The sequence below is a fragment of the Tiliqua scincoides genome, chromosome 13 (genome assembly GCF_035046505.1).
Source record: "Tiliqua scincoides isolate rTilSci1 chromosome 13, rTilSci1.hap2, whole genome shotgun sequence".
In the NCBI taxonomy this organism is placed as follows: Eukaryota; Metazoa; Chordata; class Lepidosauria; order Squamata; family Scincidae; genus Tiliqua; species Tiliqua scincoides.
The window spans coordinates 17,506,531-17,523,496 of NC_089833.1; the positions used below are offsets into that span (position 1 = coordinate 17,506,531).

Here is a 16,966-nt window from a genome sequence, read left to right on the forward strand (position 1 = left end):
GAGACCAAAAACAAATGACAGTCCATCGTTTCTCTCTTTCCTGTCCTAGTGACAGCCAATAAGAGTATACTACAACCATATGCTATTCTGCCCCACAACGGAACAAGATAAGGGACAGGGTGGCATGGCAACAGAACACACTAAATTTTTGAAAGGGAAGGGAAGAGAAAGAGAAAACAAATCTAGACGAGGCAGAGAACAAAGTTAATGATATGACTTAACTATAAGCTGCCTTGGGCATCTGCTCCAGCAGAGGAACGGCAGCATGGATGGATAGATGAGAGAGCGGCTGGGTGGGTGGGAGACTGAGGGAAGCTGCTATACATTGGGGGGGGGGTGCTACCAAAGCAGCCCCACCAAAGACAATGCTCATCTAGGAGCCCTAGCCCTGACTACTGATCAGACTCTGCATGCCTGACACGCAAAACACAATGGTTGTGGTGGAAGTGCTAAAACCCACCTGAGCCCGAGTTGCAACCCACTTCCGGGTTCCAACCTGCCTGTTGATGACCCCTGTTCTAGTCAGTAGGAAAACATTTTATGCCACAGAACGCACTAGCCTAAGAACTCAAAACTCACAGAAGAGTAACCATGAGAGAGAGACATTTAGCAAGAAAGGCTTCACCAGCTTCCTGGTAACACTGGGATAAGCTATCCCGCCCGTGGCAGCAGATCAATTAGCTGTCTCAATAAAGCATTAATAGGAAGTATGATGAGAGGCCAAATTGGATCAACGCTTAGACCCTGTGACTTGCCAAGTGCTGGCCAGCAAGTCAACATTTTGCAGCTGGGGCATGTGGACCCAATGCCAACACTCTTAGTAAGCAGATAACCCTGCCCAACATATAATGGAAAATTGTACATTGACTTGCCAGGGAAAATCCAGCCCCTGGGAAATGTTTTGGTTTTTTTTTTTAAACAACCAGCATCTTAGCAATTACTTGCTTTAGTCTATAAATTCCTCAACAGTTTGAACTCTCAACAGAGAGTCCCTTCCCTGCCTCCCACTGCATCACAATCTGACAATGCCCTTTTAAGTCTACCATCTGCAGCCCAAGCTCATACTATGAAGACACAAAAAAGAAGTGCTGCATCATTGGTGGACGCTTGCCCAGAACATCCTTCTCTGGGTGACTCATTCAAGTCTGATCACGGAGCTTGGAAATGCTGAACAATCTCCTTGGCTAGCTGCCTGCATGGACCAAGCTTAAGCCAAAATGGATAATTTACAAGCCAGTGCTTTTTTTTAATGGATATTCCCTGCTAAATGTGCAAGAAGCACCTTTTTGAGTTGTGCTCCTCTTATATTTAGCAGGGGAGAGAAACTGTCCCTCTTCATCCCAGCGTGGGGTCTTTTCCAGTGGCTGCTTGCTGGTTTCTCCTCTGCACCTTTTTTGTGCAATCCTGAGGCATCCTGAAGAGCACCTTAACAGCATAGGGGTCACAGAAATTACCATCCAACTAGAAAAAGCAGCTTTGCTGAGAACAGCTTACATTTTGCAACAGTATTTATAACACTGAAATATGCTAAAAGTCAGGCACCCCAGGTCCTTGGGTAGGACTCAATGTCTGGATAAAACAAACCAGTCAATGACACCTGTCTGACTGTGCTAAAATCAATTACAATAACAAATACACATTGCTGTGCAGTTTTAGTGGTGCTATTGATCAAACCCTATTGTCCAGACCCTCAAAATAGTAGTTCAGCCTGTAATGGACTGTTCCACAAAGGAACTAAACCAAGCCCTTTGGTCTGTGGACTGCAGCCAATTCAAACACTTGTGGAATATATATATGGGAAGGAAACACATTTGACAGAAGCAGGAAAACTCAGCTTTACCTTCTCCATTGGGAGCTGGATAGAGGCCTTGCAGTCGGAGAACTCGGCAGTGATGCTGGGCCCTTGAATTTCGGTCACCACGTACTGCAGCTTCTGAGACTCCTTGAGCATTTTCCTGTTGCTCCCACCAAATTTGCCAAGCACACGATAGGCAACATGGGAAATGGTCTCGGCTGGATTGCGCAGGGTCCGCCACAAAGCCTGAGAAAATGATTTTTTAAGTTCCCAAAAAGGGGCTTAGAAAGACTGGGCTACGAAGGATCAATTTAAAAATACTACATGCAAGCATCTTGCGTCCTGAGTAAAATGCACTTCTCCAAACTCCTAATTTTGCAGGAAGGGGAGGAAAGTCATCCAAGAGCAACCTGGTATCGCTTTTCAACATGTGACAGGACAAAGTCTCATCTCTTCTTCTTCCCCCCTCCCCCAACATCCCAGGGTCACAAAACAAATAGATTCTACATTCAAAATTTTGCAAGGCACAGAAATGGAATATAAAACATTAAATTTTATTTCACGGCTTCTTCTGCACTCAAAATCAATCACCGCTGACCATGTGCAAAGCATGGCTCAAAACCACTGTGGTTTAACAGTGCAGAAAGCTTGCTTTAGAAATGGGTTCTTTATTTAAATATTAAGCCTCCTGGTTTTATAATCTGAAGTAACCAACTGTTCTGCTAATAGCAAGGGCGAAAGGCCATAAAGGACCCCATGCCAGCTCTACAGAATGTTTGCCATGCAGTATCAAAATACTGGCCAGCACCAAAACACCCCTTGCGCATTGCTGAGTGAACAGTGGCCCCTAGAGGTCCTTCCCATCAACTGCACCCTTACCTGCATAAGTTCAGCTCGCACAGGCTGAATGTGATCGTATAGGAAGTCTGGTTGCAAGTTGTCCACACACAGTTCCAGAGTACGCAGGCCCTGGCTGACCAGCGTCTGAGATCCGTTTAAGGCTGACACCAAGGGGTCCATCAGCATCGGCAAATAAGGAAGGAGGGAGCTCAGCCGAACCGGTACAGTCAGACAGAGTTCGACAAACAGGTCCTTCATGTGTTGCTTGTGCAAGCCGCTTTGCAGCATGTTAAGACCTAGAACAGGGCAGGGGGTGTCAAAATAAAATCTCAGGAAAATAACACAGGCATTCCTCAAGCACATTCAATGTGCCCTAAGCAGACCCATTCAGCAGGACACCCCTGTTGAATTTAATCCTGGCCCACAAGCCAATCGACGCTTGTAAGACAACACATAATTGAATATAAACTTTGTCTTTCTCGGTCCTATGCTCCACCTGCCCCACCCCCCCACGTACACACTCACAAAATCCTTTTGTAACTTTCAGGGGGCAAAAACATCCAGTGCTAGGAATAAAGCAAGACACTTGGGAAATGAAAAACAAAACTACCCAATGAATATTTACAAACATAGGAACATACAACCCGGCCTACACAGAAGTCTTAACCTCCTATGCTGCTGCCACTTCCTCCCTTTCATATGCCACTACACTCAGCCTGTGGCCTTCACTCTCCCAGCTCCACCACAGACAGAACTGGCAGCTGCCTCCAACAACTCCGTCCTCCCTCCCTTGCTGCCCCTTATCCTTGGAACTGGCAGCCAGACACTTGTACTGTCTGTTCACTCAAAAGGACAAAGAGGGCATTTTCTCTGACCTTGCAATAAGTTTGGTAGCAAGGGCAAGAATTCCTGATACAGGAGATCGTGGCTCCCCCCGCCAATTGACCGGAAGAGCGCTCTAAGAAGCAAGAAATAGTTGTAGGGCTCCTTCGCAGTCTGGGCAAGTTCCATGGAGCTGTTCACTATCTTGTGCAGGTGTGGCTGTTACAAAATAAAACAAATAAAATAAATCAGAAGATTCTCAGTGTAAAACACTGAACTCATTCTGTCCTCTTCTTAAAAATCACAAGTTTCAAAGTGTTGGTAGGTTGTTCCGTGGGTGATTGGAGACACTGAAAGCAGCGTTACCAGGCTTGAGAGAGAGTTCACATCAGCAGTAATGTCTCATGCTCCAGTAACCAAAGGCTGTCTCTGCGCAGTTCCCTCCCCCCTTCTTGCAGGAACTGTCATGAAGAGAGTAACACAAAGCAACAAGGCTTGGGAGTAAGATTAGGCACTTAGGCCCAAAGTTCTCTTAAAGCGCAATCCTATGCGTGCTAGGGCACAATCCTCTTATGTCAGTGCTCTCCAGCACTGACATAAGGGCAATGCGGCTCCGAGGTAAGGGAACAAACATTCGCTTACTTTGAAGAGGCCTCCATGAGTGACACCCAACTGCAGGATGCAGCACATGTCCCATTGGCACTGCTATGCCAGTGCTGGAAAGCACTGACATAAGGGGTTAGGATTGCGCCCTTACTCAGAAGACCCACTGGGTTGAATGGGACTTACTCCCATGAAACTGCACATAGGACTGCAGTCTTGGACTCTCAACAAGAGGAAACATGGAATCCAAGCAGCTACCTTCAAGCAACCCACACTCACACAGCTGAGAAATCAAGATTCAAACTTTGCAAGGAGAGTATCACAAAATAAAGGATGTGAATCAGGTGAGAGACAAGGTAACACAATCAAGAAATACACAGGTATCCATCAGCAGGAACCCAAATGCCATTCCAATCATGCGGCAACACATATTTCTTCATTCTTGCGGGATTCATCACCTAAGGAGAGTCAATTCATTATCTCTTTATTCCAGAAAACCACAGAATAAACTAACAACACTGGATAAAATTTTAAGAGACAGTCAGGGCCTAACCCTATCCCACTTTCCAGTACCGATGCTGCCGTGCCAACAGGATACACGCTGCATCCTGTGGTGGTGGGGCAGTCACGGAGGCCCCCTCAAGGTTAGGAAACGTTTGTTACCTTACCTTAGGGCTGCATTGTGGCTGCACTGGTGCTGGAAAGTTGGAACGGATTGGGCCCTCGGTGTGTGGTTCAGGATCCCAGAAAACCACACAACTACTTCCATGCACAAAGGAGGCTGGAGAGTCTGGCTGAAAAGGCCTATGGACTGACCCAACAGGGTTCGGTTTACATTATTAAATATATAAAATCAGGAGTTTGGGTAAAAGGGGGGCTGAGTAAAAATCCCGATGGGCACATGGAAGTCCTTGCGGGGCAGGTTTCTGTGGATGCCCTGCGGATGCCGTGTTATGCTCTTTGACAGTTTTTGAAGCAGCGCATACTGTTAAGTCTTTGTTCTTCCTCATTTCCTCTCACAATAAGCATGCACCCAATGAGACCGCAATGTTCAAAGAGATTGTGCCCACTGCAACAGCCCCATTTTGATCAAGGCAGCCTTTACAAATCCAGAAAACAAAATGAAAAGCCTTGTGTGGAGGCTATTATTAAAAAGAGAGCAAGACGGAAAAACAAGCAGACTCATCCCAGGTACAAACTCTGAAATAATTATGGGTTTTTATTAACATCTAACAGCCCTGGACCTTGCTGGGAACTGCTTTCATCATTCAAATTAAATTGTTGCTCAAGGCCGCACCATCCATTCTGGAGAATCAAATAATTTAACAGGCATGGAGTGGCGACAGCAGTATATCACACCATTTAAATTGGATTTGCCGTTTATAAAAAATGAAAGTGACCTTGATGCTGGCAACAAAAAGAAAGGAACACAACGCACCAGGCAAGGAATGCCTTGCATATTTTAGATTTCTTCATGAGGCAAGGCACCAGGAGGGGGGTTAAAATATTAATCTGATAATAAAGAAGACCTCTGGGTAAATGAACCAATACAGTATAGATGAATAGACATACAAATATGCATTTAACAGAACATTTCAACAGCAGAAGTCCAATAAGAATCTATCGTGTGTGTGTCAATAAACCTTAACTGAGTAATGGTTAAATAAAGTAACTGGCTAATCTTGATCAGGATCCAAAGAGCACCTTGAGACGCGCCCAGGGCTTTGGTGTGCCCTGTGGAATCTAATAAGATTGTTCCTTCCTCTGAGCAGACGATTCTCCTTTGGCATATCACAAACTGATTTTGATTGTTCCGATTGATTGAGAGCATTCCATGCACCAAGGGTAATACTGAAAAGCCATCTTACGAGTTAAATTAGTTCTGGTTCGTGAACAAGATCATGGGTTGAATCAGTTCACCATTGTTATAAATTCTGCTGTAAAGACTTAATGCGAGGTTTAGTCAGAGGAAGAAAGGAAGTCCACCATTTTGCACCCTCATCAGGCAACCAGAAGGCAGTTAAATAAGTTACTCTTCCCATCCAGGCCACATCTTTGATCATTTTGTGTGCATACCCATCCCAATCAGTGTTCTTCAACCTTGGGGTTGTGACCTCAATGGGGTGGCAAAGCCGCAGTTGTGGGGTGTTCGCAACTTATGGGAACGAAATAGGTTGAAGACGACTGGACCAGATAAAGGGGGAGTGTCATGGATATGTACGTGTTAGGCCTTGGTTAGCATGTGAAGCCTGAACCAAACTAAGTCAGTTACGGAGAAGTGGCTAGCAGTTCCTAGCTGCAAGAATGTGAGTAAACAAACAAGAATCACAACCCATTAGAATGTCAGCACCTCTGCAGACAGAAAGGCGCCTTATCAAGCAGATGAAGTGCAGCTGTGGATCTCCAGTTGGGAGGGGTAAGAACTAGGAGGGCTAGCAACTAAGTCGACTTCGGGAAGGTTCTGTCCTCAAAAGTTTCTGATTGGACAGTCTAAATAAGTATGAAGTCACCTCAGCACTATTAGCATGAGAAGTATAATAATGAGTGCCCAAGGGGTGTGTGCATGCTCCTTCTTGGGAAGAGTTTTTGGGTGCAACATCTTGCATGCTGTGAGCTCCATTGTCCACCATGGGCACCTGGCCTCACAGGTAGCCTGCAGCTAAAAGATCTACAAGAGAAGCTGACCCAGGTGAGAGTTAGGGATTAACAGAGATAGCCAGTTAGCTTTATTATTTTATTGCTGATATCTTTCCTAGATGTTTTGTCTCTAGCATTTGCTGCCTTACTGTAACCTTATGTACTTAATAAACTAAAATCTCTTTTACCAAGTTGTTTCATTGTCTGTTGGGGACAAAGGTTCAGAATCCTGCCTAGCCGTTCAGCAAGCTACCAAGTGCTCATTGAGGTCTAGTAACTTGAGGACTGAAGTTTTAACTGGAGAAAGCGCTCAGTGCCTGCAAGGGATTGAGTTAAGCCTAGAGGGTCTCAGTGTCCCTGGACTGAGGCACTGGCACATATAGAGTGGTGGCAGTATTACTGGACGGGGGGCCTTGAGGGCTTTAGGGTTCAAGAACCAAGAACTCTGAGCACCCCAAACCCCCCCCAAGTTTGCGACAAGGAGGCATCTGATGCATCCCCTTCAGGTACCAGAAGATTGTGTCCCAGTCTTGCTCAGGTTCTTAGTGCTAAAATAGCTTTCACTAGTTTCACTACTTCATAACTACTTTTTCTGCTCTCTCTAATAAGAATATTTGGCTACAGTGAACAGTGCTAGGAGGCCATAGAGGACAGGAAGTGGGAAGACAGGGTCTTGGAAGGGGGGCGCAGGATCGATGGTGGGTTCCCAGTCTCAAACTTTATTTATTGGAGTTGCGGGCCACTGCCTTAGATCAAGAGTGAAGGTAAAGGATATTTCCACCAATTGATGGGCACTTTGCATATAAAATACATTCCAAAAAAACTACCCCTGGATTCTTGCAGGTAGGACCTTGATTTACCTCCTGGGCACAACCTTACCTTCAGCATTTGTTCATTTTCTGCTGCAAACAGCGAGACGGAGCCGAAGACCAGCTTGAACAGTTTGAGATAGAGGTTGGACAACTCCAAATTGGAGCCCATTTCCGGCAGCCGATCCAGAAGGTACTCCACCAGAATGGTAGCAAAGAGAGCCGAGGTAGTTGGGTTGGCCAGAAAAGAATTGGCAACAATCTGTGAAGAGACAACAATCAGGAAGAGCAAAACGACATAAGCCTTTTAAAAAAAATTACAGTTATTGGCTACAGAATCTGTTTCAAATTACAGTGGGCCTACTATATCCGTGGATTTCACTATGATGATGAAATCTGAGGGTCTGAAGACCTGAGGATTTCACTATGATGATGAAAATCTGCAGGTCTCAGGTTTTCTAATCCTCCAGAGGCTCCAGATTTGAGACCTGTAGATTTCACTATGATGATAAAATCCATAGGTCTCAGGTGCTGTGACCAACAGCGGCTCTCCAAAGGTTCACGGGGGGAGGGGGTGTCTTCTCCAGCCATATCAGGGGATGCTGTCAGGGACTCAGTTTGGCTGGAACTTCTGCAGGCTGTGACTTCTCTCACTAAGCCACGGATGAGATCACACGCGAAACACAAGACCCCCATTTTTGCAGAGGAAGCTGCTTTACACCAAGCCAGACTCAGTACTATCTACAATAACTGACTTCTGCACATCACTGAGGTGCTCTACTACTCTGATACAGGCCCGTTTTCTTCGTCTCTTGCCCAAGCTGGGATGCTTCATCTGGAGCAATGCTTGCTACAATGCATGCATGCATAGTCTAAAACAGTCCAAAATTTTTGGCAAGAGGGCCACATCATCCCTGTGACACTATGTCGGGGGAAAAAAGAATTAATTTATATTTAAAATTTGAATGAATTTTCATAGATTTACATAAATGAATGTATTAAAGATGAACTTATATGAATGAACAACAGCAGCAGCAGCTTTATTTTTACCCCGCCTTTCTCCCCGAAGGGACTCAAGGCGGCTTACAACAGGTTAAAACAGACTAAAAACATAATTTAAAACAAATAAAAACATATTAACACATATCATAAAAACAGCAGTCAGATAAAAAAAAATAGTCCAGTAAAAAGAGCATAGAGCAGCAGCAAATCATAAAAGAATCAGGCCTGTAAAAAATATAAAAGATGTTAAAAAGATGTTAAAAAGGCCGAGAACTCAGAAGGCTTGTTTAAACAGAAGGGTTTTCAGGCCTCGCCGAAAAGTCTCAAGAGAGGGAGCCATTCTCAAGTCAAGGGGAAGGGAGTTCCATAGCGTTGGTGCCACTACTGAGAAGGCCCTATTTCTTGCCGCCGCCCCACATACCTCCCTAGGCGGCGGCACTTGTAGAAAAGGCCTTCTCTGATGACCTAAGAGGACGAGCCGGATTGTATGGGAGTAGGCAATCTCTAAGATACCCTGAATGAATGAATGAATGAAGAATGAATGAAGGTCTTGCAATAGCTCAAGGCCTATAAAAGGCCTGGCACAAAGCAAACAGCAAGCAGTGGAGGGAGCCCTCATTCCACAGCTCACGCAAGAGGTCAAACAGTTGCCTTCACGCTGAGATCAGTTGTGTTGGGCCAGCGCAGGCTCCAAGAAATCTCCGGAGGGCCAGAGGCTCATTGGACACTGGGGGCTCCCTGAGGGCTGCATTGGGAGTCCTTGAAGGCCACAAGTGGCCCCAGGGCCGGGGTTTGGGCACCCCTGGTCTAAAAAAGAAAGCATGCCTTTCATTTCAGAACTATCATTTTATACATGCTTGAAGGGCCACCTCTGTGGTCATGCACACCCAGGCCCTTGAAACCCCTGACTAATGGAGTGCCATTCTGACCCTTCTGGTAAATGTTTCCACTACTGCATTAATCATGTTTGTTTTGGCAGGCTTAAAGCCTGCCTCATGTTCTGTACCAGCTGTTTTAAAGCAATGTTTCAGACTTTGGATTGCTTCAAACAGCATGGGACAACACACGGCCTGTATGCACCCCATGAGGACTCTCTTGGCGGCCCTCAAGATCCCTGCTATACCCACTGCCTCCTACTGCTTGAGCAACTTATCAGAAGCTATCAAGGTTTATCATAAATAAATCCACTTGACTTTTTGCAAAATTTAAACAGCTTCAACTAACCTGATTGATACAGTTAAATTCAGTACCAAAACCTAACAGGCTGGGGGGAAATGCCTGCATTCTAATAACTTCCAACCAAGAAAACATCAGTCACTAAAGTAGCATTTGGGTAGCTCACATTACTGTTAAGTGCACAAAACATACTACCTGAAGGGCATAGTTTTTAGAGATCCTCTCGACCATGTAAGGAACCGTCGTCTGGAAGATTTCCTTAAAAGTCAGGGGGTTCATCATTGTAAAGACTCCAGCAAAATGCTCCAAGACCTCCTTCTCCTCTTTCATCCGGACTGTCTGACAATTTGCAACCCGAATGTACGTCTGTCCGTTTCCAGCTATCTGAACCTTTCGGAACGGAAATACTGCACGTGATTCAAAGTTTACAGACTGAGAAGACCCTGTCATGCATCCCCTCCAACTGGACAGCAACAGAACTCACAAGAGAGCCTCCCCCAACTATCTCCGGGGATTGGGAGACTCGTAAGGAGAAGCAATAAATCTACCGTTTTAATTTTCGAAAAGGAACACGCCAGACAAATTCAATTGCAAAAGGACTACACACCAACAGCACTGCGTACCTGATAAATATCCAAAGCTTGCATTGCGTATTTCACCAGTTTTATATAGATCTGGGTCTCTTTTGGCTGCAGCTGCTTATTGGGAATGAACTGCGCTTCTAAGAAGAAAGTTGAAAGCAAAGTTACACCTTACTGCTGAGTGGCTTTGTACACTCAAATGGGAAAAAATGGATTTAATCAGGTATTACCCCCAGGGGCTTTGCAAGAGGTGATCCCCCACGTAATCGTCTTGACGCCACAGACCAATGTTTTCACCAAGCTGCGGCAATCGGTGACCTGGAACGTCTGCTTGTCTTCTTTCTCCTTCTCCCCTTGTTTCTCAAACATGGGCGCTGCAGCCGGGGCCACAGGGGTGGTGGGAGCCGGGGACGGCACGGGAACTGGGGCTGCATTTCCTCCAGCGGGCACGCCAGGCAAGACCGCTTCTCCGGCACCGAGCTCAGACTGAGGTTTACACTTTTTGAAAATGACAGAAAGCTGATAGCGAGCGATGGTGTGGAATTTCAGGACAAAAACCTGAAGTGCAGGAAGAAGAGGCGACATAAGCATAACAAAGGGGACTTCAAGGTGTACTTCAGCTTATTTCAGACATGACACCAAACCGTGTGGGATGGACAGAGTGGATAGGGAGATGCTCTTTACACTCTCACATAACACCAGAACCAGGGGACATCCACTAAAATTGAGTGTTGGGCGGGTTAGGACAGACAAAAGAAAATATTTCTTTACTCAGCGTGTGGTCGGTCTGTGGAACTCCTTGCCACAGGATGTGGTGACGGCGTCTAGCCTGGACGCCTTTAAAAGGGGATTGGACAAGTTTCTGGAGGAAAAATCCATTATGGGTTACAAGCCATGATGTGTATGCGCAACCTCCTGATTTTAGAAATGGGTTATGTCAGAATACCAGATGCAAGGGAGGGCACCAGGATGTTATCTGGTGTTATCTCTTGTTATCTGGTGTGCTCCTTGGGGCATTTGGTGGGCCGCTGTGAGATACAGGAAGCTGGACTAGATGGGCCTATGGCCTGATCCAGCGGGGCTGTTCTTATGTTCTTAACTACAATTCCCAGGAAGCCTTGCAGGTCTCTTGTTATCTGGTGTGCTCCCTGGGGCATTTGGTGGGCCGCTGTGAGATACAGGAAGCTGGACTAGATGGGCCTATGGCCTGATCCAGTGGGGCTGTTCTTATGTTCTTATGTGAACAAGCCTGGAATGAGCTATAAGTTCATGCCCACCCGCCTCCTTGTCTCTCCTTCCTTCTCCCATTTGCTGATTTGTATGAAACGGCGGCTATTTTTTGACTCAAGAAAAAAAAAAGATTATGAAGAAATTGTGGTTCTGAAAGCAAGGAGGAAGCGCACAGGCCCATGCCTGAGCCAGACTAATTTAGCACAAGCCATGGTTAGGCAGCCAAACCTTCAGGAAGTTACACCAAAGTCCCACTTTTACTTAAAAGCCCAAGATCAACATCCACAGGTCTGTACTTTAATCCTATTCAACTTCCAGCGGCCCCCACTTAAAAGAGACCCCGCACCTCCAGCATCCTCATAAGGATGTCTCTGCCGTTCCCATTCTCCTGTTCGCTCTTGGATCGAATGCAGTCCACCAGGTTGAGCAAAAGCTTGCAGGACATGGTCTGGATGCTGCTGGGCAGGGACTCGTCATCAATATTCTTGGCAAACAACTGGACAGCGAGGGAGAGGTCGTTGAGCGGTAAGTGCTGGCGGACGTGGTGGACCAGATCTGCCAACGTGCTATACGCAAGAGGCCTAAGAATGCACGAACGACAAAAGTATTAGCCATGCCAGCAGGGTCTGTCTTCTTTGTTTTGGGGGGGTAACTTTTTTCTGGGTAGACACTATGCATCCAGGCACCCATACAAATGTGATGTCCATTTTTGGGGATGCTATGTGGGCCACAAATGCTTGACCTTACTCTCTACTACGTGGGGCTCTATACACTGTATTCTCAAAGCCCCATTCTATGAAGGTCTCGACAATACAGGTGTGCATCACTTAGTGACATTCTACTTAAGGACCAACTGCATTTACACCAGCACTACCCTAACATAATTACAATTACCATAATTATTCAAAGTCAATTTTTGTTCCATTACATTCAGTCCCATCTAGTGGTTGAATGCGGCACAGCGTCCACAGCGCCTGTGTCCAACTATGGGTTGGGACCTGATTTTTGGTCTGCCCATTAAACACCGACATGCTAATCTTCCTACCAGCAAGGATTCAACGAGATAAACTGTTCCATCACGCACCTCAGAGTTTCACGTGCTGTGTAACCGGAGCCTATTAGTATGGATTCATCAAACAATTTGTCCATGCATGGAATAAATTCTGTAAGGAAGTTATAAGAGAACAACAGCATGAAGAAGAGACAAAACAAGATGCCATTAAAGCAGTGCACCATTTCACCAAAGGAGAAAGCTACCCAAGAAGCCTGTCATGTCCTTGCAAAAAGTGAGTGACATGTTCTTCTCTTGAGTAAACGGAAATCCCACTGTGAATTGGCTTGTAAATATTAAAAGTAGCTTTGTTCCCCTAACAGTATGAAGCTGCCTTCTACTGAGCAGAGATCAAAATATCCATCTGGCTCAGCAATGTCAAGGCTAATTGGCAGCTGTTCTCCAAGGTTTTCACACAAGCATCATGGAGCACTGGAGGAGGACAAACAGAGAGAACCTCAAAACTCCAAGGGCCAACTGCTCAGCCTTCAACATAGCTGTTTCAAAATTACCTTTCTGCTTACTGAAGTAAGAAAACAAAATGCCCAGATACTGGAATGATCTGACCTGTTTTATCCAAGTATCAGGCACACAAGGAGGATTTCTCAATCAAATACTCTCACTTGACACCAACCAACGGCACACCCAAGCTGGTTTCAACCATTACACTAATGACCCCTGCAAATATTGCAAAGGGCTCACAGAAAAGGACACTTGCAGTTAGGACCACTGCACCGTCACCACAGAGTCCTGATCTGCCACTCATTTCTAACTGCACTCTGGTTGCTTCCAACAGTCCTCCCGCCAACACGTATCCTGCTACTTTAAAATACACTTAAAGTGACATACGGCTCCTCAAATCCGTGGTTAGAATATGCTTGGCGGCAATGAGAAGCTCCTTTCTCAGGTGAGCGGTTTCGGCTGGACAGTTAGACAATAACTGCAGCATTCCTTTCACCATTTGCTGAGAATACTTTGCTACCAGTTCCTGAAAAATGAGGGGGGAAAATCAGGCACATGTATAAAATGCAGCAAACAGACAAGTGCAACAATTACTGGATTCCTGTGAGTTCTTGAGGTGTCCAGTCTGCTCCCAGAAAATACCTGCCTGAACACCTTTAAAAGGGGATTGGACAAGTTTCTGGAGGAAAAATCTATTACGGGGTACAAGCCATGATGTGTATGCGCAACCTCCTGATTTTAGAAATGGGCTATGTCAGAATGCCAGATGCAAGGGAGGGCACCAGCATGAGGTCTCTCGTTATCTGGTGTGCTCCCTGGGGCATTTGGTGGGCCACTGAGAGATACAGGAAGCTGGACTAGATGGACCTATGGCCTGATCCAGTGGGGCTGTTCTTATGTTCTTAACTACAATTCCCAGGAAGCCTTGCAGGTCTCTTGTTATCTGGTGCACTCCCTGGGGCATTTGGTGGGCCACTGAGAGAAACAGGAAGCTGGACTAGATGGGCCTATGGCCTGATCCAGTGGGGCTGTTCTTATGTTCTTATGTTAGGGGCAGAGAAAACTGAAGTAGGAGGAGAAAGGGATCCTCTGCCCTCTTCTTTGAAACCACCAGGCATTCTCAGACCCCCCCCCCCACTGTGCTACACTTAACTAGTGAAACACTCTAGGACCATTTGTGTGGCTTTTTCAATTTTGCTGCATCCTGTCAGTGCACCTTCAGGAACCAGCCTAGGCTATAAAATGAACCCACCGCTTACCTGATAAATTCTTATAATGTAAGCCAAGAATGACAATGTTTTGATCTGTGCAGCGATGAAGTCAGCATACAACTCCTTGTTGTATAGTTTGTGTTGCCTGAAAATTGAACATCATGCTATGTTTTAATTCATTCATTCATTTTCATCTTTTTTTCTCTTTTCTACTAAAAGGCAACTAAAAGGGGCACCACTTCTAAACCAGGAATGCCAACACCCTGGTCAACAATCCTCTTAAACAAGGTTTATTTCCTTGCCCAAAAGAGAGACCTAACTGCCCCAGGATGTGAGTTCATTCACAAAAGAACCTCTAATTTGCTACAGTTTCCAGTGCAAATCTAACCCTTTAAAGCCTTTCAATGTTACAAGGCTCTAAGACCCAGCTCAAACTCTCATTGCCACATAAATGCCATCTTCAAGAACCAGCGTGTACCTGGAGTGAGCAAATGAATGCCACACTGCCAGGGCTTCTTTTCCTCTCCTTTTTCCACCCAGTGGCGGCCAAGCAAGCTCTGTCTTGCCTTCTTCCAGACCAGGGGTGCCCAAACCCCGGCCCTGGGGCCACATGCGGCCCTCGAGGCCTCTCAATGTGGCCCTCAGGGAGCCCCCAGTCTCCAATGAGCCTCTGGCCCTCCGGAGGTTTGTTGGAGCCCACACTGGCCCGACACAACTGCTCTCAGCATGAAGGCAACTGTTTGACCTCTTTGCGTGAGCTGTGAGATGAAGGCTTCCTCAACTGCTTGCTGTTTCACATCTGTGATGCAGTAACGGCAGCAAAGGAAAGGCTAGCCTTGCTTTGTGCAAGGCCTTTTATAGGCCTTGAGCTATTGCAAGACCGTCATTCATTCATATAAGTTCATCTTTAATATATTCATTTATGTAAACTTATGTAAATTTATTCAAATTTTAAATGTAAATTACTTTTCTTTCCCCGACCCCCGACGCAATGTCAGAGAGATGATGCGGTCCTCCTGCCAAAAACTTTGGACACCCCTGTTCCAGACCAATTGGAAGGCGAAGTGAGCAGGGCGGCATGGCTAAGATTTCAATCACGCAGCTAATGTCAATCAAGTATTACTGACCAGATTTTATTCCATGACCTTACCTTGCTTGGGTAGACACGTGAATAATTATAGTATTCATGATCAACGGCACAAATTCAGCCACCACATTATGAATGTTCAGCTTGTAAAGCTAAAGGCAGAAAATACAAGTGTTGTATTTAAAGTGATGAGATTTGTTCATCCTTGCCTTTGAATCAAGGGGTAACCCCAAGACTGCCTTGCAGCTGAGGTGGTTTGCCAAATACTGCTCACTCGTTTTAATCTCACACCCTCGCTAAGAAGGCACTCAAATTGTCAAGGCACATCATCAGCTTTTTTGACAACTGACAAGGCACACCACGCAAATGGTGGGGGGCTCACACACCCCTATGGCCCTACTAATAAATGACCCTCCCCAAAACTCCCACAGCACACCTGTGGACATTTGCTGCACACCGATGTGCCACGGTACACTGGCTGAAAATTGTTGTTCCGGTCCATCACTTTCTCCTCCTCCTCACTTCCTCCTCTATCCTATTTACCACTTCCTTTTCAAATCCAGGAAGTGCATTCAGACAAGAGGAGCAGGGGAGACTGGCAGACAGATGGAGGCTGACAACCATCATTTTCCACCAATCCACCACCATCAAATGGACCGGCTCTGGGTAAGCATTTTGAGAACAAACCCGAAACAGACTTTACCGCCAAAAGAGCAAGTAAATGTAACCATTAATATCCCTGATTAAAAAATACAGAGTTTGATTACAGGGGTGAGGAGAAGTTGAGCCACAAAGAGGCTTTTCATACAGAAGTTCTCATACTAACCTGATACATGAGGACGACGATAATGGGCAGCTCAGCTAATACTTTCAAGGACAGGGAGCCTCTCGGAATGATGGAGTGCTGCAGAAAAGATTAAGAACACAAAATTCTGCATGTAGAACTCCTGGCAACTCACTCCAATGCAAACATTCTGGGAAACTGTTCAGCTATTGTAGACACATAGTTCCTTTCTCCTTGGAAACATTCAGAGCTCCTCCTATGGGACTTCCACTGCTTCCCTCCTCTGATCAGGTCCAAGCCCACTGAGCTTCAACATAGCTACACTGTAAAGAACAGCGCTAGCTTACATGCAGTGTCATTCCTTACACGTACCGTTCTCGTCTCGCTGTCATCCCGTTCCGGGTTGACTTTCACTACAATGGTCGTGATCATACCAACCGCTTCTGGATTTGGGAGAGTGTTTTCTTGAATCACCTGAGGACTCTCAAAGTATCGATTCTACAGCCAGAGCAAGACGAACAGAGACATTAAGTCATGCTTGTAAATAATTTTTTCCATGTGCAGAATGCCATGGGGGCTTCTCAGCCATTCCCACCCTTTCCCACCACCTCAAAAGCCACCTCTGTAAACCAGGGATGACTTCAGAACTGGATTAAGACCTCAGTTCATATGTTCAAGAGAAAATAATCAACAAGACCTACCACTACTTTAGGAAGCTCCTTATAAATCTGTTTCACAAAGTCCAAGAAATGGTGAATCTAAGAAGGGAAAAAGAAATTGGTCCTTTAAAAAAAAAAGAAGTTAAAACCCATTCTGTTCCGAGGTCTTTGCCTTCTCATTAAGGTTCCAAGCAAAGAAAATGCATCAGTTGATACC

General features: G+C 45.7%; 1 protein-coding gene across 1 annotated transcript in view; it reads right to left on the reverse strand.

The window, feature by feature from the left end:
- The window catches only part of TRRAP (transformation/transcription domain associated protein), a 112,408-nt gene that overhangs the window by 89,546 nt on the left and 5,896 nt on the right, over positions 1 to 16,966 (reverse strand). The window contains exons 7-21 of the mRNA XM_066640438.1: positions 16,792 to 16,848; positions 16,463 to 16,588; positions 16,133 to 16,210; positions 15,370 to 15,458; positions 14,268 to 14,364; positions 13,396 to 13,534; positions 12,580 to 12,658; positions 11,842 to 12,076; positions 10,496 to 10,823; positions 10,308 to 10,405; positions 9,880 to 10,074; positions 7,577 to 7,768; positions 3,511 to 3,676; positions 2,675 to 2,931; positions 1,841 to 2,041 (exon numbers count right to left, since the gene is read on the reverse strand). Of these exons, the coding sequence (XP_066496535.1) occupies positions 1,841 to 2,041; positions 2,675 to 2,931; positions 3,511 to 3,676; positions 7,577 to 7,768; positions 9,880 to 10,074; positions 10,308 to 10,405; positions 10,496 to 10,823; positions 11,842 to 12,076; positions 12,580 to 12,658; positions 13,396 to 13,534; positions 14,268 to 14,364; positions 15,370 to 15,458; positions 16,133 to 16,210; positions 16,463 to 16,588; positions 16,792 to 16,848 (2,337 nt within the window). The remainder of the gene's footprint in view (positions 1 to 1,840; positions 2,042 to 2,674; positions 2,932 to 3,510; positions 3,677 to 7,576; positions 7,769 to 9,879; positions 10,075 to 10,307; positions 10,406 to 10,495; positions 10,824 to 11,841; positions 12,077 to 12,579; positions 12,659 to 13,395; positions 13,535 to 14,267; positions 14,365 to 15,369; positions 15,459 to 16,132; positions 16,211 to 16,462; positions 16,589 to 16,791; positions 16,849 to 16,966) is intronic.